Genomic DNA, 25,595 nt, shown 5'->3' on the forward strand with positions numbered 1-25,595 from the left:
AGGCCATAAAGATCATCAAGGACAACAACCACCCGAGCCACTGCCTGTTCACCCCGCTATCATCCAGAAGGCGAGGTCAGTACAGGTGCATCAAAGCTGGGACCGAGAGACTGAAAAACAGCTTCTATCTCAAGGCCATCAGACTGTTAAACAGCCACCACTAACATTGAGTGGCTGCTGCCAACACACTGATTCAACTCCAGCCACTTTAATAATGGGAATTGATGGGAAATGATTTAAAATATATCACTAGCGACTTTAAACAATGCTACCTATAATGTTTACATACCCTACATTATTCATCTCATATGTATACGTATATACTGTACTCTATCATCTCCTGCATCTTTATGTAATACATGTATCACTAGCCACTTTAACTATGCCACTTTGTTTACATACTCATCTCATATGTATATACTGTACTCAATACCATCTACTGCATCTTGCCTATGCCGCTCTGTACCATCACTCATTCATATATCTTTATGTACATATTATTTATCCCCTTACACTTGTGTCTATAAGGTAGTAGTTTTGGAATTGTTAGCCAGATTACTTGTTGGTTATTACTGCATTGTCAGAACTAGAAGCACAAGCATTTCGCTACACTCGCATTAACATCTGCTAACCATGTGTATGTGACAAATAAAATTTGATTTGATTCAGATGTCCAGGTATTTGGTTGTGGCGATATACTGCCTTCTGGTGGCGACTAGAAGCAATTGCATAATAGGAACTATTACAAATGGATGGTCCTTGAAAATAAATATTAGTGCTGGAAGAAGTACTTGAAAATCCTTGAATTTGACTTGCCACTGTCTATTCTATACGGACCCAGTGAACATTTTGATTATTTTGAACCTTTTAACGTTTTTTATCAATGAGATGTGAGCTTTTTTTTTTACTCAGAAATGTTTTGTACCTCTACATGTTCAGAGTGTGATAGCTCATTGTGATATCTCTACGCCAGGGGTTATGACACATTATGATGCCTGAAATCAAGCGTCACCACCATATAACCAGGCAGCTATGTCCTGTCAATGTCCTCTGTTGTCCTGGGAATGGCTAGAATAGAAGGTCAGTGTGAATATAGAATGGATTTACCTTGTTTACTTGGTGCGGCTGCTGCTTGGTTCACTGCCAACAAAACTCTCCACAACACTTTGTATTGAAGAGGCCTAAAACCAGAGAAAGTAAAATGAGAGAATAGTGAAATGGGAGTAGCAGTGTGTAACTGGGGAGTCACTAACCTTATATATCAAATCAAATCAAACCACCATACACTTGACTTTCACTTAACACACTGCTTATTCTATGTTATTTATATGTACAGCACAGGAGGCTGCTGAGGGGAGGACTGCTCATAATAATGTCTGGAACGAAGCAAATGGAAACCATGTGTTTTTTGTTTTTAATAACATTCCATAAATTCTGCTCCAGATATTACCACAAGCCTGTCCTCCCCAATTAAGGTGCCACCAACCTCCTGTGATGTACTGTAGTAATACAGTAATGCAGTGTGTGTGTGTGTGTGTGTGTGTGTGTGTGTGTGTGTGTGTGTGTGTGTGTGTGTGTGTGTCCGCGTGCGTGTGCATACTTTGGGTAATTTAATAGCTTTTAGCTCTAATAGCCGTAAGCTGGTGCAGACATAGTTTACACACACACACACACACACACACACACACACACACACACACACACACACACACACACACACACACACACACACACACACACACACACACACACACACACACACACACACACACACACACACACACACACACACACACACACAGAGAAATCTCGCCCGGGGCACAGTGGCCATGAATTTCTTCCGCTGGGCGATAGTAATCAGATAAAAAGCACAGTGCTCGGTCCAGAATGACAAAGTTCATCTATGAATCAGTAGTCTGCATCCCAAATGGTATTCTATTCCTTTACAGTATACTTTTTTGGACTAGATGCCCATAGGGCTCTGGTTAAAAGTAGTGCACTATATACAGCATAGGGTGCCATTTGGGACACATATATTGTCATAGGAACAGATGTCTAACCCAGGGTTTTCCATACTTGGTCCTGTAATGTACAATACTTTCTGAATGTACTCTATGTAGGCTACTGAGCTTGTCTTACGTTTTCAGCACAGCCATTATTAAAAACTAAGTTCTTCCTTTAAAAGTTTATACCTTATGCCGCGATTGTTTGTGGTAGATGATGGTATATTGTGGTAAATTACGTCATTCTGGCAACAATTGCTTACATTTAAATAACGTGCCATAGAATTCTGCAGCACCCTGCAAGCACTGCAACTTTTAGAGGAAGAACCAGTGTATATTCTTAACACAGCGGTCAGCAACTTTTACCATTTGGAGTGCCAAGTTATCCTACCATTTCTACTGATCTGCTTGCTGATGATTCATCTACTGACGATTTTCATATGAACGTTTTCGTGAAACCCGTTTCACTTCAGTTATAATAGTCTTCATATTTCAAAATCAATTTTATGTGGTTAATCCAAATTATATCTAAATGAAAATGATAAAAATCTAAAAGTAACTTCTAGTGCCAATATGTAAAAATAGCCTACCTAAAGCCAACAAATAACAACATTGCTGCCAGCAGGTAGAAAATATCCTGATAAAAATGGTAATATCCTATAAATCACATTGGCTATGCATGGCCTCTCTGCAAGGAACTTGAAAAATGTTATCAAGTATTAAACTTGGTCTGGCCTGAAGCTCATGCTAGCAAACTTGCAATATTGTTTAAAATATTCTGGTACCTTAGAGTTTCCTGTGCCAGTGAGCGACAGACAGACAGACACAGCTGTAGGCTATTTGCGCAGTCTATTTGATTTTTCAAATAGGTTATGTTGAGAAACTATTGTCATTCTCAATGGATGTAAAAACAGACGTTGTTTACTTGCTGTTTGAAGTGAAGACAAAACTACTTTGAGAAGCTCCACGGTGATGTTTAGTGAAGACAATCAAAAATAGCATCAGATCCCCAAATGGACACATTTCTAAGCCTACATTTGCACGCAGGCCAGGGAGCCTAGGCCTAGTTGTATATGATGGGGGAGAAAAAGAGGGCGAGAAAGTGGGGTAAAGGGAGAGGAGTGAGTGAGAAAAAGAGAGGGGGAGAAAGTGAGAATAAGGAAAGGAGAGAGCAGATTGTGTACCTTGTGTAGGTGGTCACATGGCCTTATTGTCTCTCTGCCTGTTGAGAGAGTCTGTCTACCTGCTGCACTCCCTCCCTTTCTATTCTACCTATCTTCCTCTCATTCTATCCTCCCTTCTACTTACTGTATCTACCTCTTGTTTTACCTCATCCCTACCTACCCTTTATGTCTATCTACTCTACCTGTTTTCTACTGCTCCTCTGTCCTCCTGTTCTATCCTCCCTTCTACTTACTATATCTACCTCTTGTTTTACCCTTTATGTCTATCATCACCTGTTTTCTACCTACCCTATTTACCTCTTGTTTTACCTCATCCCTACCTACCCTTTATGTCTATCTACTCTACCTGTTTTCTACTGCTCCTCTGTCCTCCTGTTCTATCCTCCCTTCTACTTACTATATCTACCTCTTGTTTTACCTCATCCCTACCTACCCTTTATGTCTATCTACTCTACCTGTTTTCTACTGCTCCTCTGTCCTCCTGTTCTATCCTCCCTTCTACTTACTATATCTACCTCTTGTTTTACCTCATCACTACCTACCCTTTATGTCTATCTACTCTACCTGTTTTCTACTGCTCCTCTGTCCTCCTGTTCTATCCTCCCTTCTACTTACTGTATGGACCCTCTCACTGCTGTGGACCTCATCTAGCTCCTATCCCTCTCTATATTCATATCATTCCTCCTCCTTCACCCCCTCTCTCTTTTTCTATCCTTCTTTTTCACTTTCACCACTCCCTCCCTCTCTCTCTGTCTCTTTACTTCTCTCTCTGTCTCACTCTCTCTCACCCTCTCTTTCCTCCCTCTCTTTCTCTCTCTAGTTGTCAAAGTGGGCTCTTCAGTAGTCTGGCATTGTATTCTGATTAGAATGTAGTGATAATTACAGTGTAAGAGTGGTGAGTTAAGTGACAACAGGCCCAGTAGCAGAGCAGGGAGGAGAGGTGTGTGAAGTTAATCAAACACCCAGCCACGTTGTTAAAACAGAATGTCTTTAAAACACAGGGAAGGTACAGTATAAGGGCTAAAGGAGAGCTTTTACTGGTGCGGCCTTGTAGCCTTGTCCCTATGTAGTGTGTCTCTCCCAGCTATTTTAACACTCATCAACAGGACTTTGGACCACAGGGTGTGGCACTGGCGTGTGTGTGTCTGTGTGCACATGTTGTGTGTGTGTATGTGCAGAATGTGTGTGTTGCAGTAATAACATGGAGTGTGTTTTCTGTCTCATGCAGGGAGTGTATTTCTGCCCTCTGCTCTGTTGTGTGTTTGTATGAATGAGGAAGTGGATTTAGTTGGCCACCTGCCTTGTATTTGTACTGCTCTCACTTCCTTCGCTCAGAGGGAATTCCTTAGTTAGTAGTAGATAGACACACTCAGCCTGTTCTCTGGCTATTCAATAATCTGCTCTCTCTCCCATATCCATCTACTTCTAGAAACTAAGGTATGATTTCCGCTCTCTCTCTCCCTACATTTCAATTTAAGGGTCTTTATTGGCATGGAAAACATATATGTTTACATTGCCAAAGCAAGTGAAATAGATGATAAACAAAAGTGAAATAAACAATACATGTACAGTACACTCACAAAAGTTCCAACATTTCAAATGTAATATGTCTATATACAGTGTTGTAATGATGTGCAAAATAGTTAAAATACAAAAGGGAAAATAAATAAACATAAATATAGGTTATATTTTCAATGGTGTTTGTTCTTTACTGGTTGTCCTTTTCTAGTGGCAACAGGTCACAAATCTTGCTGCTGTGATTTCACACTGTGGTTTTTCACCCAATAGATATGGGAGTTTATCAAAATTGGATTTGTTTTCAAATTATTTGTGGGTCTGTGTAATCTGAGGGAAATATGTCTCTAATATGGTCATACATTTGGTAGGAGGTTAGGAAGTACAGCTCAGTTTCCACCTCATTTTGTGGGCAGTGAGCACATAGCCTGTCTTCTCTTGAGAGCCAGGTCTGCCTTCGGTGGCATCTCTCAATAGCAAGGCTATGCTCACTGAGTCTGTACATAGTCAAAGATTTCCTTAATTTTGGGTCAGTCACAGTGGTCAGGTATTCTGCCATAGTGTACTCTCTGTTTAGGGCCTCTCTCGCTCTCGCGGTCTCTGTCTCTCTCCCCCTCCATGTTCTCTACTTTCGCCTCTCTTTTCCATCGCTGTGCCATAGGCTATAGTTTGGATGTATTTAATCAGGTCATGTTACTACCAGAACAATGAGTGTTCTTCAGGGAATCTAGTGCTCCATAAAAAGCAACCGTATAGTACTGCAGAACGTTTGACAAAGGAACACAGTCCGTCAGTAAATGCTCCGGTGCTTAGGCTCATTTCACTAATGAAATGACTATATTGGTAGATTAGCGTGCCAGTTGATTAGCTTAGCTTAATGAGCAGCTAGATCCTCGTCCATCGACACCAATAAACATTGCTTCTCCTCATAGAGATGTGTCACCACACTGCGGTGGTGTTGTTGTTCTCTCCGGTGATGGATAAAGGATATTTCATGTTGGTTATAGCAACGTGACAGTGAGAAACAAGAGGAGTCGATAAAAGTCATGTTTACAGCTGTCTTTCAGAGTGCATTTTAAAGCCAACATTACCTAAGTACTGTGGAGAGGAAGATGGATGGATGGAGAGGGAGAGGGATGGATGGATGGAGTGAAGGGTACAGAGGGAGAGGGTGAGATCAATACACACAGAGAGAGAAATGGAAACATATAGAAGAAATGGAGATAGGCCAGTGACTAGGGGACATTGTAGTGTACTTACTGTATGCTGTCTAAAAGCTCTGCTTGGACCCTTTGCTAATATTGGGAAGCCATTTAGTGGCCTCTAGGCGACTGCTGACATTTCCCAAGTCAATAGATTTAGTTTGGAAACAGTGCAGAGCATGCTCATGTGGCATTTACTCACTGTGACATTTACACACACACGCGCACGCACACACACACTAGTTACATCAGGCTAATACATTTGTATACCAGATCAGCGATTCCTCTTTTGGCCAGAAGCATTGCTGACAATACCTCCATGGAAACTTTAGAGGCAAGGTTGCTTCCCCTCTGTGGAAACACCACACACACACACACACCACACACACCACACACACACACACACACACACACACACACACACACACACACACACACACACACACACACACACACACACACAACTACTGTATAATTATTACTGGAGAGCAGTATAGATGGGCATCGCATGAGGTTGGTGGCATCTTAATTAGGGAGGACAGGCTCGTAGTAAAGGCTGGAGTGGAATCGGTGGAACGGTATCATACATCAACACATGGTTCCATTCTGGCCATTATTACCAAACGTCCTCCCATCAGCAACCTCCTGTGTTGGGCATTCAGTTTGAGTGGTAAGCAGTATATAGATTGGGGTTGGTTCATTCTAAGTGAGGAGAGGTAAATGATCATGATGGTTGTTCTCTGGCCAGCTGGTTCAGTGAAAGGCCTGAGGAGACTTTTCCAGGTCAGCTAGTCATGGTGGCTTGGCTACGCTGGCTCAGTTGTTGTCAGGAAGAGGTTAGTGTAATTGGGCTAACTCTGGTGTTCTATGTTCCAGACAAGAGGATTTGAATCCAATCTAAGTGTTTTAAATTGTTTTGTCATTTAGCAGACACTCTTATCCAGAGCAACTTACAAGAGCAATTGCTTAAGGGCATATCGACAAATTTTTCACCTAGTCGGCTCTGAGATTCGAACCAGCAGCCTTTCAGTTACTGGCCCAACGTTCTTCACTGCTAGGCTACCATCACTGCAACTAGATTATATATACAAAAGTATGTGGACACCCCATTAAATTGCTGTTGCTGACAGGTTTATAAAATTGAGCACACAGTCATGTAATCTCCATAGGCAAACTTTGGCAGTAGAATGGCCCGTCCTGAAGAGCTCAGTGACTTTCAACGTGGCACTGTCATAGGGATGCCACCTTTCCAACAAGTCAGGTCATTACATTTCTGCCCTTCTAGATCTGCCCCAGTCAACTGTAAGTGCTGTTATTGTGAAGAGGAAACATCTAGGAGCAACAATGTCTCAGCCGCGAAGTGGTAGGCCACACAAGCTCACAGAACGGGATCGCCGGGTACTGAAGCGCGTAGCGTTGCAATACTCACTGCTGAGTTCCAAACTGCATCTGGAAGCAATGTCAGCACAAGATCTGCTCGTCAAGAACTTCATGAAATGGGTTTCCATCGCCGAGCAGCCGCACACATCACCATGCGCAATGCCAAGCGTCGACTGGAGTGGTGTAAAGCTCGCCGCCATTGGAATCTGGAGCAGTGGAAACTCATTCTCTGGAGTGAAGAATCACGCTCCAGTCCGATGGACAAATCTGGGTTTGGCAGATGCCTGGAGAACGCTACCTGCCCCAATGCATAGTGCCAACTGTAAACTTTGGTGGAGGAGGAATAATGGTCTGGAACTGTTTTTCATGGTTCAGGCTAGGCCCCTTAGTCCCAGTGAAGAGTGATATTAACGCTACAGCATACAATTAATTACATTGTACGCGATTCTGTGCATCCAACTTTGTGGCAACAGTTTGGGGAATAACTTTTCCTGTTTCAGCATGACAATTCCCCCGTGCACAAAGTGAGGTCCATGCAGAAATGTTATTTTGAGATTGGTGTGGAAGAACTTGACTGGCCTGCACAGAGCCCTGAACTCAACCCCATCAAAATACCTTTGGGATGAATTGGAACACCGACTTCGAACCAGGCCTAATCGCCCAACATCAGTGTTCGACCTCACTAATGCTCTTGCTGCTGGATTGAAGCAAGTCCCCGCAGCAATGTTCCAACACCTAGTGGAATGCTTTCCCTGAAAGGGGGACCAACTCTATATTCATGGAATGAGATGTTCAACAAGCAGGTGTCCACATACGTTTGGTCATGTAGTGTACATCTGCAACCCTGTCTATGTGACTAAATAAAAATCTAATCATACACCACTTGCCTATATAAAATATCTGCTTCTGGATAATTATACAGTAGTAGTTTGTGTGTGTGTGTGTGTGTGTGTGTGTGTGTGTGTATTCCCAGCCTGTGTGACAGAGAATGTGAATCCGGAGAGTCACACTCTGACACATCAGCTCTGATCACATAAGCACACATCAAAGGCTGACCTCCATTTGTGGTGTTTAGTGTGTCATGGAGACCCACTAAACACCACAAGTATGTGTGACAGGGACACACACACTGGGACACACACGTACACCGGCCCAGAGGAGCAGTCCAGAGCGCTATCTCACATTAGCATAGTGTCCTCTTGCCGACACAGTGCTGTATTAAAATCTGCTATGTTAGACTCTAATACCTCCCATGCAATACCACCTATTATAGCTTCTCTCTACAGCTACACACCACTGATAACTTATCTATACCACTGGATCCTGTTGTCCTAGAACCAGGTTGCTATAGTGATTCCCATGATATCTTTATCCATATAGGGTAAAAGCAGTCACTTTGGGACAGGCAGTTGGATAGATTGACAGCCTGTTAAATCAAATCAAATCAAACCAAAAGAGCCGTGGGTGTCATGGGAGAGTCATATTATCTTAAATACTATATATGTCCTACTGTATGTCCTTAGACTTTGTTTAACGTCAATGCAAAGCATGGCTGTCCTCACATTATTTTACAAGAATCAGCTATTATCTGACTCGAGATCTGTGCTTTTGTATTGTCTTTTATTGTTAGTTTTCTCCTCTTTTCTCCTTTCCTGCCCTCCACAGAGAATAGTGACCTTGTTGTTCTAACAGGTCATTCCCCAAACCAAACCTCAATTACTTAAATGATGCCCTCATCAGTGTCCCCTCACATTTATTTGAAAACAATGGTCATTTCATTTTATGACTTTTGCAATGTTTTCTTGTCTCTATCTCCTGCAGTTTTGTGCAACAGAAGAAGTGGTCAACGGATCATGTCTCCACTGTTACGTGGAAACTAATGCACTACCGGGTCCAGAAACCCGTCCTCTGACCCCACACACTACTTCTACATTACCCACGATTCCTGTCTGCAAAAAAAGTAAGGCCTTAGGTGTTGAAGCCCTTAGATGACTTGGACTTCCTGGTTTTACTATTGAACTATTTCAGCACCACTAACCAGTTCTCAGTTTACAACAGTGATCTTCGAGGGACTGTAGAGGCACTGAGAGACAGTCATAGAGTAAAGAGAGAAAAACAAAGAACAACGAAAACAAAATGGCCAACAACACGGCGGACCACCCTCCGGGGAACTCTGTTGCCGATGGCAACCAAGAAGGGGACTTTGGCATCACGGTGATGGATCTCCGGGACCTGATGGAGCTGAGGAGCGGAGAGGCCGTCACCAAGATAGCCGACTCCTACGGAGACGTGCAAGGGCTCTGCCGCAGGCTCAAGACATCACCCATCGAGGGTAAGAGACGCTACACACACACAGACACACACACACACTATGGTATCACCACCATTAACCCTGCTGAGCGTTCATCATGATTATGCCATCGTAGAGCTGACCCCTATTGGGCCAGAGTTAGCCTGCTGGTTGTGGGTTGTGCAAAACAGTAGATTCCCAGGGCTAAACCACTCTGACAAGACATGGCTGATTGAATCAGTGTGAGCAGCAGAGACATTCAGCCAGAGGGTGAAGGGTTAATTATGGGGGTTAAGTGATGCAGTGTGTCTCTTTCTGTAGGAGTAGAGACCCCTGACCGCACAGCAACTTAACTATCAGGGGCCTCTCAGAGTGGTAACTGATTTTAGGACCAGTTATGCCTTTTAGATCACAATGAATAAGACTACATGGACGGGGGAGACCTGATCCTAGATCAGCACTCATATTCTGAGATGCTTGTTTAATATGCCCCCAGATACTGTACGATACAGGCTGAAGTCCACTACGTTACCAAAGGTACGTGTACGCCTGCTCATTGAAAATCTCATTCCAAAATCATGGGCATTAACATGGAGTCCCCAGGCTATAACAGCCTCCACTTTTCTGGGAAGAGATGTTGGAACATTGCTGCGGGAACATGCTTCCATTCAGCCACGAGCATTAGTGAGGTCGGGCGCGGATTTTGGGTGATTAGACCTGGCTCGCAGTCAGCATTCAAATCAAATTTTATTTGTCACATACACATGGTTAGCAGATGTTAATGCAAGTGTAGCGAAATGCTTGTGCTGCTAGTTCTGACAATGCAGTAATAACCAACAAGTAATCTGGCTAACAATTCCAAAACTACTATCTTATACACACAAGTGTAAGGGGATAAATAATATGTACATAAAGATATATGAATGAGTGATGGTACAGAGCAGCATAGGCAAGATGCAGTAGATGGTATTGAGTACAGTATATACATATGAGATGAGTAATGTAGGGTATGTAAACAAAGTGGCATAGTTTAAAGTGGCTAGTGATACATGTATTACATAAAGATGCAGTATATGATATAGAGTACATATACATATGAGATGAGTAATGTAGGGTATGTAAACAAAGTGGCATAATTTAAAGTGGCTAGTAATACATGTATTACATAAAGATGCAGTATATGATATAGAGTACAGTATATACATGAACATATAAGATGAGTAATGTAGGGTATGTAAACATTATATTAAGTGGCATTGTTTAAAGTGGCTAGTGATACATTTCTTACATCAATTTCCATCCATTTCCATTATTAAAGTGGCTGGAGTTGAGTCGGTATGTTGGCAGCAGCTACTCAATGTTGGTGGTGGCTGTTTAACAGTTTGATGGCCTTGAGATAGAAGCTGTTTTTCAGTCTCTCGGTCCCTGCTACAGGATGCTCTCGATTGTGCATCATTAGAAGTTTGTGAGTGCTTTTGGTGACAAGCCAAATTTCTTCAGCCTCCTGAGGTTGAAGAGGCGCTGCTGCGCCTTCTTCACAACGCTGTCTGTGTGGGTGGACCAATTCAGTTTGTCTGTGATGTGTACGCCGAGGAACTTAAAACTTACTACCCTCTCCACTACTGTCCCGTCGATGGGGATAGGGGGTGCTCCCTCTGCTGTTTCCTGAAGTCCACAATCATCTCCTTTCCAAATCATCCAAAAGGTGTTTGGAGGGGTTGAGGCTCGGGTTCTCTACAGGCCAGTCAAGTTCTTCCACACTGATCTCAACAAACCATTTCTGTATGGATCTTGCTTTGTGCACGGGGGCATTGTCTTGCTGAAACAGGAAAGGGCCTTCCCCAAACGGTTGCCACAAAGTTGGAAGCATAGAATCGTCTAGAATGTCATTGTATTCTCTAGCGTTAATATTTCCCTTCACTGGAACTAAGGGGCCTAGCCCGAACCATGCAAAACAGCCCCAGACAAATATTCCGCCTCCACCTAACTTTACTGTTGGCACTATGCATTGAGGCAGGTAGCGTTCTCCTGGTATCCGCCAAACCCAGATGGTGAAGTTGATTCATCACTCCAGAGAACGCGTTTCCACTGCTCCGGAGTCCAATAGCGGTGAGCTCTACACTACTCTAGCCGACACTTGGCATTGCGCATGGTGATCTTAGGCTTGTGTGCGGCTGCTCAGCTATGGAAAACCATTTCATGAAGCTCCTGGCAAACAGTTCTAGTCCTGATGTTGCTTCGAGACAGTTTGGAACTAGGTAGTGAGTGTTGCGACCAGGGACAGATGTTTATGTCTTACATGCTGTTAGAGCCGATTTGAACATTTGTATAAAAGACGGAACATTCCGAGCTCCATGTACATTTCTGTAATTATAGTAAATGTTAACGTACATGATGAAATATTAGGTACGTATCTTTATGATTTATATTTACCTGATTGAGATATATTCATTTGTTAGTGTAATTCAGTTTTTGGCCCCCCCTCTTGCCCATTCATTGTATTGTGGTATGTGTGTTAGGATAAAGGGGCAGGAAGTTGGGCCTTCGGGGGTGGGGGGGAGCAGTATAGTTTTTTGACTTGAATGTAGTGGCTTCCTTTCCTCTTTACCATAGCCACTGCCCAAGCCTGAAGCCAGTTTGTTTCGTACGCATACAGACATACAGACATGTCATATTATGTATTTTTCATATCAAGTAATCTATGCTTTAAGTTGTTTGGAGAATCATTTTTGTGTTCGATATAAGAAGAATAAACATTTTCGTTGCACCATATCCCTGGATCTCATTGAATGTTTGGTCGTTAGGAAACCTTGAGTGTGGACTGTATGCGTACCAAACAAACCCGCTTCAGGCTTGGGCAGTGGCTATGGTAAAGAGCAAAGGAAGCCACTACATACGCTTTAGCACTCTGTGGTCCCGTTCTGTGATCTTGTATGGTCTACCATTTCGCGGCTGAGCCATTGTTGCTCCTAGACGTTTCCACTTCACAATAACAGCACTTACAGTTGACTGGGGCAGCTCTAGCAGGGCAGAAATTTGACGAACTGACTTGTTGGAAAGGTGGCATCCTATGACGGTGCCGCGTTGAAAGTACGGGCCATTCTACTGCCAATGTTTGTTTATGGAGATTGCATAGTTGTGTGCTCGATTTTATACACCTTTCAGTAACTGGTGTTGCTGAAATACCCTAAAATTAATTTGAAGACGTGTCTAGAGACTTTTGTATATATAGTGTATATAATATAGCTACTGTATAATATACAGTTGAAGTAGGAAGTTTACATACACTTAGGTTGGAGTCATTAAAACTCGGTTTTCAACCACTCCACAAATTTCTTGTTAACAAACTGTACTTTTTGCAAGTTGGTTAGGACATCTACTTTATGCATGACACAAGTAATATTTCCAACAATTGTTTATAGACAGATTAGTTCACTTATAATTCACTGTATCACAATTCCAGTGGGTCAGAAGCTTACATACACTAAGTTGACTGTGCCTTTACACAGCTCGGAAAATTCCAGAAAATGATGTCATGGTTTAGAAGCTTCTGATAGGCTAATTGACATAATTTGAGTCAATTGGAGGTGTACCTGTGGATGTATTTCAAGGCCTACCTTCAAATTCAGTGCCTCTTTGCTTGACATCAAGGAAAAAATCAAAATAAATCAGCCAAATGGTCCTTTTGTTCAATTAATTCCGTCGATATATATCCAAAATGTCCATTTATTTGGCGCGTTTGATCCATAAAAACACTGGTTCCAACTTGCTCAACGTGACTACAAAATATCTCAAAAGTTACCTGTAAACTTTGCCAAAACATTTCAAACTACTTTTGTAATACAATTTTTTAACAGAAATAATCGATAAAATTGAAGACGGGATGATCTGTGTTCAATACAGGAGGAAAACAAACTGTAGCATGCTTTCTGGTCACGGGCCTCTATCTAACAGTACACTTCAAGTTACCCTCGTTCAAGATGGCCGTACTTCTTCATTACACAAAGGAAAATCTCAACCAATTTCTAAAGACTGATGACATCCAGTGGAAGCGGTAGTAACTGCAAGAAATAAATTCAGTGTATCTGTGAGAAGAGCCTAAAATATTTGAAAAAATATGCAGAGATGCAGAACTCCCCAAGGAGTATAAGAGATAAGAGACTAGTCAGACATTCCACTATACATCACATTGGGGAGTGGACATTTACTGCTAAGCTTTTACATAACGCTGAAACTCTATGTTTGTGTAGCTGTGGATGCATGGGCTTGGTCTCATGAGTAGAAGGTAATAACGTAGGCAGTGACATCACTAAGGCTGGACTTCGGGTTTAATAAAATAACTTGGACCCTTGGCTATTTTGCAGAACTTACTCGGAAACACGCGTTATGTTCCTGTTGTCAACTTCTGTCTGCAATTGCATTAATAAAGGTTTTTGAGTGATTTAATTAAAGATATTGTCATAATGCTAATTTCACTAATGAGACAAAGATTGACAAGGAACAAGGAAATTAACCCCAACAGCAGAACTGAAAAAGTGTGTTTGAGCAAGTAGGCCTACAAACCTAAACCTGACTCAGTTACACCAGCTCTGTCAGAAGGAATGGGCCAAAATTCACCCAACTTATTGTGGGAAGCTTGTGGAAGGCTACCCAAAACGTTTGAACCAAGTTCAACAATTTAAAGGCAATGATACCAAATTGTAATTGAGTGTGTGTAAACTTCTGACCCACAGCGAATGTGAGGAAAAAAGCTGAAATAATTCTCTACTATTATTCTGACATTTCACATTCTTAACTTCTTGGTGACTGGGGGGGAGTATTGAGTATCTTGGATGAATAAGGTGCCCAGAGTAAACTGCCTGCTACTCAGCCATAAAATCTAGAATATGCATATACTTATTATATTTGGATGGAAAACACCCTGAAGTTTCTAAAACGGTTTTAATGATGTCTGTGAGTACAACAGAACTCATATGGCAGGCGAAACCCTGAGAAGAAATCCAACCAGGAAGTGGGAAATCTGAGGTTGGTCGTTTTTCAACTCGTTCCCGATTGAAGATACAGTGGGATATTGGTCATGTTTCACTTCCTAAGGCTTCCACTAGATGTCAACAGTCTTTAGGAACTTGTTTGAGGCTTCTACTGTAAAATCACTATGTTACGGAACTACTGAACACGGCAATGTAAAATAAGATTTTTGGATATAAATATGCACTTTATCGAACAAAACATACATGTATTGATTTACATGAAGTTCTATGAGTGTCATCTGATGAAGATCATCAAAGGTTAGTGATTAATTGTATCTATATTTCTGCTTTTTGTAACTCCTTTCTTTGGCTGGAAAATGGCATAATTGTTTGTGGTGCTTTCGCCGTAAAGCCTTTTTGAAACCAGACACTGTGGCTGGATTAACAAGAATTTTATCTCTAAAATTGTGTAAAATACTTGTATGCTTGAGGAATTTTAATTATGAGATTTTTGTCGTTTTGAATTTGACGCCCTGCACTTTCACTGGCTGTTGGCGGGGTGGGACGCTACCGTCCTTAAAATAAAGTGGTGATCCTAACTGACCAAAGACAGGGACATTTTTACTAGGATTAAATATCAGGAATTGTGAAAAACTGAGTTTAAATGTATTTGGCTAAGGTGTATGTAAACTTCCGACTTCAACTGTAGGCTAGTATGGACAGTGCAAGTTCAATGACCTGGTAATGCTATCCATTTAAACCAATACAATATCTATTTCACTATACAGGCACTCCCCACTCTCAAGCAATTCTTTAGATAGTGATCTACTGCCAATGAGTTTGACACTGTTTACTAACCAGGCCTTCAAACCATCCCTTGAGATTATCTTTCATCATCAACAACTCTGGGCCACGCACTCTGATTATGTTCAGCACTTTTACTATGGAATCACATGCACAGACACACGCACACACACAAGATTGGAATCACTCACCGAAGATTAATCACATGATATCTAAGAATTCATGGACAACACGTTGAGAGTAGAAAATTTCCACTGCTCTCTCGTTCTCTCTCTTTCTCTTTGTAGAAGGCCGCTCTCCTTGCTTCTGCGGTTCATTCCAGGATTGAAATTAGTTCCACACCGTAGCCCTAATGACTTCATAGATCATTGCTCTATTCCATTTAGTAATCAAGGGACAGCTGTAGCACTTTCCTCTGCTCAAGAAATGACTCTTTAATGAAGGAAGCGTAATTATGTTTTTAGTGGACAGAAGGGTGGGTAGAGGAAAAAAATATATAATATTGAAGTAAGGAGTGAATACACTCCTTTTTTAGATGCTCAAACACATAACGAGAAGCTGGTTAATTTCAGTGAAAATAAGAGGTTTTCTGACAGTTGTTTTGGAAGTAAATGGGCCTCTTAAGCCTGGCTTCTATCTCATATGCCTGTTTTGTCGTTTGAGTGAAATAGCTGTTGTGGAATTTGAACTTGTCATAACGTTCCTATTTAGGGGGTGCATTCACTTTTTCTTTCACCAGACAACAATGGGCCGCTCCGCTCAAATGACTTGTCTTGGATTCTTGGAAACTGATTTGTTCTCTAGTTCATTCTGTTTCCCTCGCAGACACAGTTCTACTCCAGTCATTTGTAATACTGGCTGCATGAGTAAGTATTCCATCCTCCAATGGTTTCTCTGGTAATGACATCACTCTCAGCCCAGTGCATATATTACCAGATAAAGCAGGCTTTATCAACCTGTACTTCTTCTGTACCCAATATTGTAGCAGAACACTTCCTTATTTTAAATGGTTGGCTAAATATCTAACATAAATGATTTACACAGATACAGTAGTGAGTAATCTATGTAAGCTCTCAAGATCAGGCTGGCTTGCAAGGTTACCATAGTAGTGTACTATATAGTGAAATAAGGTGCCATCATATCAGCCAGGATAAATGTGGTTGTTCATTTCCTAGAGCTACATCCAGTTGTTTTGTCTATGGTTCATTACTCTGTGGTGCAGACTCTTAGTGGTGCGTTAGTGAGGAGGGAATATGAGTATTAATCTCCACCTTAACAACACTTTACCACCCTCGTTAACATTAACCCACACCAGAACTACTATACAGAAAGGAGATGCACTACATACACAGAGATACACACACACACACACACACACACACACACACACACACACACACACACACACACACACACACACACACACACACACACACACACACACACAGACACACAGACACACAGACACACAGACACACACACACAATCATTTTCTTACAACCAGCAGCTAATGATACACAATCACTCTCTCAGCATTGCCATAAATTGTAGTTCCATCTGACTGCTCTGCTGTGTTCCAGCGTTGTGCTGTTTGCATCAGAGACACTTTTGCTAATGTTTACTGATTAATCAGTCTGCTGCTGGGCCTGCCTGCCTGTCTGCCTGCCTGCCTGTCTGCCTGCCTGTCTGTCTGCCTGCCTGTCTGTCTGCCTGGCTGCTTCTAGAGGGCAAACACTGATTGTCCTTTCTTATTTTTGGAAAACACAAAGCAATACTTCTACTGCTGCTGTTTTGCAGTCCCACCTACAGTAGGTCTATGAAATAGGAATAGCAATATCAAATCACATGTTATATATTATTTAGCAGATGTTATTGCGGATGCAACAAAATGCTTATATGTTCCTAGCTTCAAAAGTTCGATAATACACAACAATACACGCAAATCTAAAAAGTAAAAGAATGGAATTAAGAAGTATATAAATATTAGGAGGAGCAATGTCGGAGTCCTGTGTGTGTGTGTGTGTGTGTGTGTGTGTGTGTGTGTGTGTGTGTGTGTGTGTGTGTGTGTGTGTGTGTGTGTGTGTGTGTGTGTGTGTGTGTGTGTGCTATATGGACAGTATGTAGATGGGATATTATGGACAGTATGTGGATAGAATATATTGTATATCTAGAATACTTAGAATAGATAGAATAGTAATATATACAGAAATAGTTGAATAGGATGGCATTACTAGAATCTAGTTTATACAGTACCAGTCAAAAGTTTGGAGACACCTACACATTCAAGGGTTTTTCTTTATTTTTACTATTTTCTACATTGTAGAATAATAGTGAAGACATCAAAACTATGAAATAACACACATGGAATCATGTAGTAAACAATGTGTTAAGCCAATTTTACATTCTTCAAAGTAGCCTCCCTTTGCCTTGATGACAGTTTGCACACTCTTGGCATTCTCTCAACCAGCTTCATGACGTAGTCACCTGGAATGCATTTCAATGAACATGTGTGCCATGTTAATTTGTGGAATTTCTTTCCTTAATGTATTTGAGCCAATCCGTTGTGACAAGAATAAGAGACTTGCTTGGGCCAAGAAACACGAGCAATGGACATTAGAGCGGTAGAAATCTGTACTTTCGTCTGAGTCAAAATCTAAGATGTTTGGTTCCAACCGCCATGTCTTTTTGAGACGCAGAGTAGGTGAACGGATGATCTCCGGATGTGTGATTCTCACCGTGAAGCATGGAGGAGGAGGAGGTATGATGGTGTGGGGATCCTTTGCTGGTGACATTGTCAGTGATTTATTTAGAATTCAAGCCACACTTAACTATCATGGCTACCACAGCATTTTGCAGCAATATGCCATCCCACCTGGTTTGCGTTTAGTGGGACTATCATTTGTTTTTCAACAGGACAATGACCCAACACACCTCGGCTGTGTAAGGGCTATTTGACCAAGAAGGAGAGTGATGGAGTGCTGCATCAGATGACCTGGCCTCCACATTCACCCGACCTCAACCTAATCGAGATGGTTTGGGATGAGTTGGACTGCAGTGAAGGAAAAGCAGCCAACAAGTGCTCAGCAGATGTGGGAACTCCTTCAAGACTGTTGGAAAAGAATTCTGAGTGAAGCTGGTTGAGAGAATGTGTGCAAAGTTGTCAGCAAGGCAAAGGGTGGCTACTTTGAAGAATCTCAAATATGTTTTGATTTGTTTAACACGTTTTTGTTGTTTACTACTGTACATGATTTTTTCATAGATTTGATGTCCTCACTATTATTTTACAACATAGAAAAGTGATGGTGAGGAAAGTGATGGCGAGTGATGGTTATTTAACAGTCTGATAGCCTTGAGATGGAAGCTGTTTTTCATTCTCTCTGTCCCAACTTTAATGCAACTGTACAGACCTCACCTTCTGGATGATAGTGGGGTGAACAGGTCATTGCTCGGGTGCTGTATGTTCCCTGGAGGGCAGAGAGTGCGCCCCCGGTGATGCATTGTGCAGAATGCACCCTCAGGAGAGCCCTGCGGTTGCGGGGTATCGAGCATAGCCGCTCTATAACAACTTACGTAGGAAAGGCTTACACAGAATTAGAACATTACACATTATTTTCAGCAAAAGGGAGAAATTTACGACAATCCTGCAAAGTAAAGAAACAACTGGAAGGTATTATTACCTAGGAGATTAGTCTGGTTGAATGTGCGTGAACACAGCTTAGTTCTCCTGTGGAGGCTGTTCGGATGAAGTGACATATATGTGACAGTCAGAGGAGCGAGTCATTGCTGTGCCTCGAGCCAACAAACGGGCCAGCCTCATTGGCCCAGGATTTCCCTGTTCAGTGGGTGTGGTCGAATGAAGCAGCTGCTCAGCCATGCTGCCAGCCCATATGGCAGGAACAGAGCCGGGTTAGAGCAATGCACTAGACTGCCTTTAAAACGATACACAAAGCAGGAAAACCACAAGGGTGTCACCTCATGTATTTTTGAGTGCAGTAGGGGTGAGATTTACTGAGAATAAATTAGGATTTGACTAGGCTTAGTTTGACGTTCTTAGTCTGATGTTAAAGACCAATGATACTTAACCAAGACTGATTATTTTAGTCTACTCTACTGTAAGTTTTTCTGACATGAACTGGGGTTTATCCACTGTTACCTCTTGAGGGATGAATAAAGTGTTATTGAGTGAGATGGAGTTCAGTTCTGGAGAGTGTTGCTGAGAGGCGATTGAGAGTTTGGTATAGGAGATTAGTTGTTTTGGGTTGTTTTTAAGTAGATCACTCATTGTGACATTGGACAGGTACATTGGATAAGGGGGCATAATTAGGCTAGATTAGTGTGTGTGTGTCAGAGTAAATATATCTGATCTCTAGGCTACTCTAAATGAATGTGGAATGGACAGGACATGATAGACCATCACTGCATTATCCCTCTGCTGCAGACAGCCAAATCAAATTGTATTTGTCACATGCACTGAATTACAACAGGTGTAGACCTTACTGTGAAATGCTTACCTACAAGCCCTTAACCAACAATGCAGTTCACAAAATTGAATTTAGAAAATATTTACTGAATAAAATAAAGTAAATATAAAATAAAAAGTAACACAATAAAATAACAATACTGAGGCTATACACAGGGGGTTCTGGTACCGAGGCAATGTGCGGGGATAAAGGTTAGTTGGGTAATTTGTATATGTAGGTAGAGGTAAAGTGACTATGCATAGATACTAAAAAGTGAGTAGCAGCAGTGTAAATCAAAGGGGGTTGGGTGTCAATATAAATAGTCCATCTTAGTTAAATAGTCCATCCATGTTATTTTTCTGCAGACACCTGTAGAGTGCATTTGTTCAACATTTTGGGCTAGACCTAGGACGATAAACCAAAAATGATCTTCATCGACCATACTGATCACTTATCACAAGCATTTTGCTGATATCGTTCATTACGATCAGTAGCCATATTCTTGAGAAATGTGAAGTTTGTAATGAAATACGATTTCTGATATGGGTGTTTGTTAATGGGACAATTGATGGCTACAACCATCACAAAAGAAATAGTAGTTTCAAGGATTATTCATAAAAAAATGTATGTGGTGCACATAGGTCTAAAATTATCCATCTGATTATCATTGTCATGTCAATTCAGCCAATATATCGCAATATGGATTTTGTCCATATCGCCCAGCTTTACTTTGGGCTCTATTTAAATGTGTCTTTCCACAATTCCTTGGAGCCTCTTGTTGCCTCCACCTTATAGGATGAGACTGTGTTTTCAGAATGAAGCAAAGAGAAAGGATGTGAGGAATTTATGAAAGATTCATGGGAAAATAGTCTTTCATTCAACACTTGGCACACATGGCAAAGGCATTTCAGAGAATTCTACGATGGAGTCAATAGATTTAATTGACTTCAGAAGTAGGATAATGTTGCAACGTCGTTTGTGAATGAATGCATCGTTTTGACTCTTTCAAGGTCTTAGTTTGGGGAATTACAGTTTAACCTAGTACAAACCAGTGTGTGCTCTGTGTTAACTGTGGATAATTTAATTGGTAAGACTGGGCTCTGTGATTACCAACTCTGTGCTGGGTCGACCAGCAGATGGCGCCGACAGATGGTCGCCTCGCTTCAGGTCCTTAGAAAACTATGCAGTTATTTGAAATTTTTTTATGCATTATTTCTTACATTGTTAGCCCAGAAAATCTCAAGTGTTATTACATACAGCCGGGAAGAACTATTGGATATAAAAGCAATGTCATCTTACCATCGTCACGATCAGGAATACGTCTTTCTTTCCCGAAGCGGATCCTTTGTTCGGACCTCCACCCTGGACATGCGATCTTATCCCAGAGGCCGACCCAAAACAACGCGTTCGCCGCAGGAGAGGCAGACGGAGCGGTCTAATGGTCAGACTCTTGTGAGGCGTCTGTTTCTCAAACTAGACACTCTATTGTACTTGTCCTCTTGCTCAGTTGTGCACCAGGGCCTCCCACTCCACTTTCTATTCTGGTTAGAGCAAGTTTGTGCTGTTCTGTGAAGGGAGTAGTACACAGAATTGTACTATATATATATATATATATATATATATACATACATACATACATACATACATACATACATACATACATACATACATACATACATACATACATACATACATACATACATACATACATACATACATACATACACAGATAGATAGTTATGTGTTTATATATTTCCAGGTAACCCCAGCTGGAATTGAAAAGCACAATACTGACGTTGCAAGCACCATGCTCTACCAACTGCGCCACACAGGAGCACATGTATTACATTAGGATTCCCAGTGGAACACCAGCACCACAATTATCACCCTGTTACTTTCTGTTCATCTGGAGATGGATGAAGCACATTATGTAGATGGCACTTCTATATCAATCTTGTAGATCAGAGATGTGAATGTTTTCCTCTAATCCCCTGAAAGCAGATATTAGTGAGTGAGTCATACAGCGAGGTAGTACTCTGAAGTGAAAAGATACGAGGGAAACAAAGACATGGAGAGAGATTGACATAACATAGATGGTAAAGCACTGAGAAATAGAAAGGGGTGGAGAGTGGAAGCAAGGGAGAGATAGAGAGTTTGTCTTTTGTAAATTGTTTGTCTATTTTACTTGCTTTGTCAATGTAAACATATGTTTCCCATGCCAATTAAGCCCCTTTGAATTGAATTGAATTTAGAGGGTGAGGGAAACTTCCCTCCATGAGAGCTTGTGCCTGCTGCCGCCGATGTGTTCAGGAAGCACAAGACGTCTGTGGTCCCTCAGAGAGAGAGAGCAAAACAACATACATGATGGGAAAGGTGACTCCTCCAGAGAATGGCTGTGTCCTGTTGAAGGTGGACTTACTGTGTCTGATTATGATCCGGATTTTCGCTATCCGGATTTAAGCTCACACTCTCTCTCTTTATCAATCTGTATAAACAGTAGGGATTTTTTAATCTATTTTTTTATCTGACTAATGATCAAAATAGCTTTAATAGCTTCACAAATGGTCGTAGTCCCACTACCTTTCCCTGCTATTTTATCTATTTGTTGTTTTTATTTTTCTCCTGTCAGGTCATTTGCACTTCTTTCTCACAGACAGACAGACAGACAGACAGACAGACAGACAGACAGACAGACAGACAGACAGACAGACAGACAGACAGACAGACAGACAGACACAATGTAAGGAAAGTGTTATGTGTGTCTATACAGATAGCTTAGGGAAGACTGTTGTCTTTTGTCCTGGAGAAGCCTTTGATTTTCCGTTATTCCTCCAGAAAGCCTCGGATGCTCTTGGACAAATTCCCAATCTAGTAAAAGTGTCGGAGCGCACACAAATCACTTCGCTGCCTCTGCAGTAAAAAGCCGTAAAAGCCGGCATAGACCATTAACAGTAAAATCGTGACACTGGCGGTGGACAGGAGAAACAGGGGGATCCCCCATCCCATATCAATCCTTATTAGACTGTTCTCGTTTTATCACCTTTAACACTATAGAGAGAGTGAGAGAGAAATGATGGAGAGGAGAGAAAGAAGGGGAGGGAAAGGGAAGAAGGGAGATTGTGTGGGGAAAATAAGGATGATAGAGGGAGATGGAATGGTTGAGAGGTGGAGGCAGGGAGAATGAGGGATGTAAAGGGAGATGGAGCAAGAGGGAGCGAGGGAAGATTTAGAGAAGTGAGTGAAGGAATATCAGTCTTCACAGGCCAGTTGGCACAGAGAGGGAATATGATCAAAACCCCAGGACTCTGTTCACTTCTAAAACCTCCCTCCATAATCCCACCACTCAGAGAGACAGAGAGAAAAAGACAGCAGGAGAAGAACAAATGACACAGTGAAGGAGGAGAGCAATGGCCAGAGAAATAATATTTGGTTGCTTAGAGAGTGAAAGAGAGACTGAAAAAGTAGCAATAAAGAGAAAGAAAGGCAAGAAGCAGAGTATTGCTTCAGCAGTGAGAGAAATGGAGAGGCGAGAAAGATTGGGAGAAAAGGGAAGAGGTGAGGGAGAGGCGGAAGAGGTGAGGGGGAGGCGGAAGAGGTGAGGGAGAGGCGGAAGAGGTGAGGGAGAGGCGGAAGAGGAGAGGCGGAAGAGGTGAGGGAGAGGCGGAAGAGGTGAGGGAGAGGCGGAAGAGGTGAGGGAGAGGCGGAAGAGGTGAGGGAGAGGCGGAAGAGGTGAGGGAGAGGCGGAAGAGGAGGGGGAGGCGGAAGAGGAGGGAGAGGCGGAAGAGGTGAGGGAGAGGTGGGAGGGAGAAAGATTGGGAGAAAAGGGAAGAGGTGAGGGAGAGGCGGAAGAGGTGAGGGAGAGGCGGAAGAGGTGAGGGAGAGGCGGAAGAGGTGAGGGAGAGGTGGGAGGGAGAAAGATTGGGAGAAAAGGGAAGAGGTGAGGGAGAGGCGGAAGAGGGAGGGAAAGAGGTGGGAGGGAGAAAGATTGGGAGAAAAGGGAAGAGGTGAGGGAGAGGCGGAAGAGGGAGGGAAAGAGAGGTGGGAGGGAGAAAGATTGGGAGAAAAGGGAAGAGGTGAGGGAGAGGCGGAAGAGGGAGGGAAAGAGAGGTGGGAGGGAGAAAGAGAAATATTGGAGGGAGTAAGTGAGAGAGGGCGGAGGGTGGGAGAGACTGGTTAGCTGTATGTCTTGATGAGCTGCCAACATAGCAGCACATTGATGAAGTCAGTGACCAACACAGAGAGGGAGGGGCATAGAATATAAAGAAAAGGATAAGATCGAAGGGAGAGGTAAGACTGAGAAAGAGAGGCGAGGAGGAAAGAGGAAGGTGGAGAAAGAATATTTGTATTTATTTTGTACCTTTATTTTAACAGGTAAGCCATCGCTTTTACAAATGTGCCCTGAAAATACAACAAACATACTTGTGTGTGTGTGTGTGTGTGTATGTGTGTGTGTCATGGGAAGCACAAATAAAACATCACGAATCACCCAGAAAATGATGGATAGGGAGTGACGAGAATAGAGAATAATCTTCTCAACTCATTTTCTCTCTTCTGAAGCAAGGGAAGTCTGACAATGTTATTTACTTCACATTCACAGTGCAGTCCTCTGCAAATCTGCTGCCACAAGCAAGTGTCCAGAGAAAGCATGTGTTCGCACAAAATGCAACATGAGCAAGTGAAAAAGAATCTACACAGTACCCCATGTACTCAGCATGTGGCCATGCTGCATAAGAAGTACTTTCTGCTTTGATTTATTTTTTAGGCTACTCACAGAAATACAGTGCATTAAGAAAGTACTCAGACCCCTTGACTTTTTCTACATTTTGTTACTTTACAGCCTTATTCTAAAATGGATTAAATCTTTTTTTTTCTCATCAATCTACACACAATACCCCATAATGACAAAACAAAAACAGTTTTTAAAAATGTACATAAGAATTCAGACCCTTTACTCAGTACTTTGTTGATACACAATTGGCAGAGATTCTTGGGTATGATGCTACAAGCTTGGCACACCTGTATTTGGGGAGTTACTCCCAATTTTCTCTGCAGATCCTCTCAAGCTCTGTCAGGTTGGATGGGGAGCGTGACTGAACCGCTATTTTCAGGTTGCTCTTCAATCAGGTTCAAGTCTGGGCTCTGGCTGGGCCACTCAAGGACATGCAGAGACTTGTCCCGAAGTGTTGTTTTGGCTCTGTGCTTAGGGTCGTTGTCCTGTTGGAATGTGAACCTTCGCCCCAGTCTGAGATCCTGAGCGCTCTGGAGCAGATTTTCATCAAGGGTCTCTCTGTACTTTGCTCCGTTCATCTTTGCCTCAATCCTGACTAGTCTCCCAGTCCATGCTGCAGAAAAACATCACCACAGCATGATGCTGCCACCACCATGCTTCACCGCAGGGATGGTGCCAGGTTTCCTCCAGATGTGATGCTTGGCAGTCAGGCTGAAGAATTCAATCTTGGTTTCATCAGACCAGAGAATCTTGTTTTTCATGGTCTGAGAGTCCTTTAGGTGCCTTTTGGCAAACTTCAAGCGGGCTGTCATGTGCCTTTTACTGAGGAGTGGCTTCCGTCTGGCCACTCTACCATAAAGGCCTGATTGGTGGAGTGATGCATAGATGGTTGTCCTTCTGAAAGGTTCCCCCATCTCCACAGAGCAACTCTAGAGCTCTGTCAGAGTGACCATCGGGATCATGGTCACCTCCCTGACCAAGGCCATTCTCCCCCTATGGCTCAGTTTGGCCGGGCGGCCAGCTCTAGGAAGAGTCTTGGTGGTTCCAATCTTCTTCCA

General features: G+C 42.3%; 1 protein-coding gene across 6 annotated transcripts in view; it reads left to right on the forward strand.

Moving 5' to 3' along the window:
• The window catches only part of LOC118400501 (plasma membrane calcium-transporting ATPase 1-like), a 239,659-nt gene that overhangs the window by 48,157 nt on the left and 165,907 nt on the right, over positions 1–25,595 (forward strand). For 4 of the 6 annotated variants that reach the window (XM_052473769.1, XM_052473771.1, XM_052473766.1 and 1 more), the window contains exon 2: positions 9,106–9,616. In XM_052473769.1, the coding sequence (XP_052329729.1) occupies positions 9,421–9,616 (196 nt within the window). In that variant the 5' untranslated portion in view covers positions 9,106–9,420. The remainder of the gene's footprint in view (positions 1–9,105; positions 9,617–25,595) is intronic. The other 2 variants (XM_052473765.1, XM_052473768.1) reach the window with 2 other exon arrangements.

The sequence above is a fragment of the Oncorhynchus keta genome, chromosome 21, assembly GCF_023373465.1.
Source record: "Oncorhynchus keta strain PuntledgeMale-10-30-2019 chromosome 21, Oket_V2, whole genome shotgun sequence".
Classification (NCBI taxonomy): Eukaryota; Metazoa; Chordata; class Actinopteri; order Salmoniformes; family Salmonidae; genus Oncorhynchus; species Oncorhynchus keta.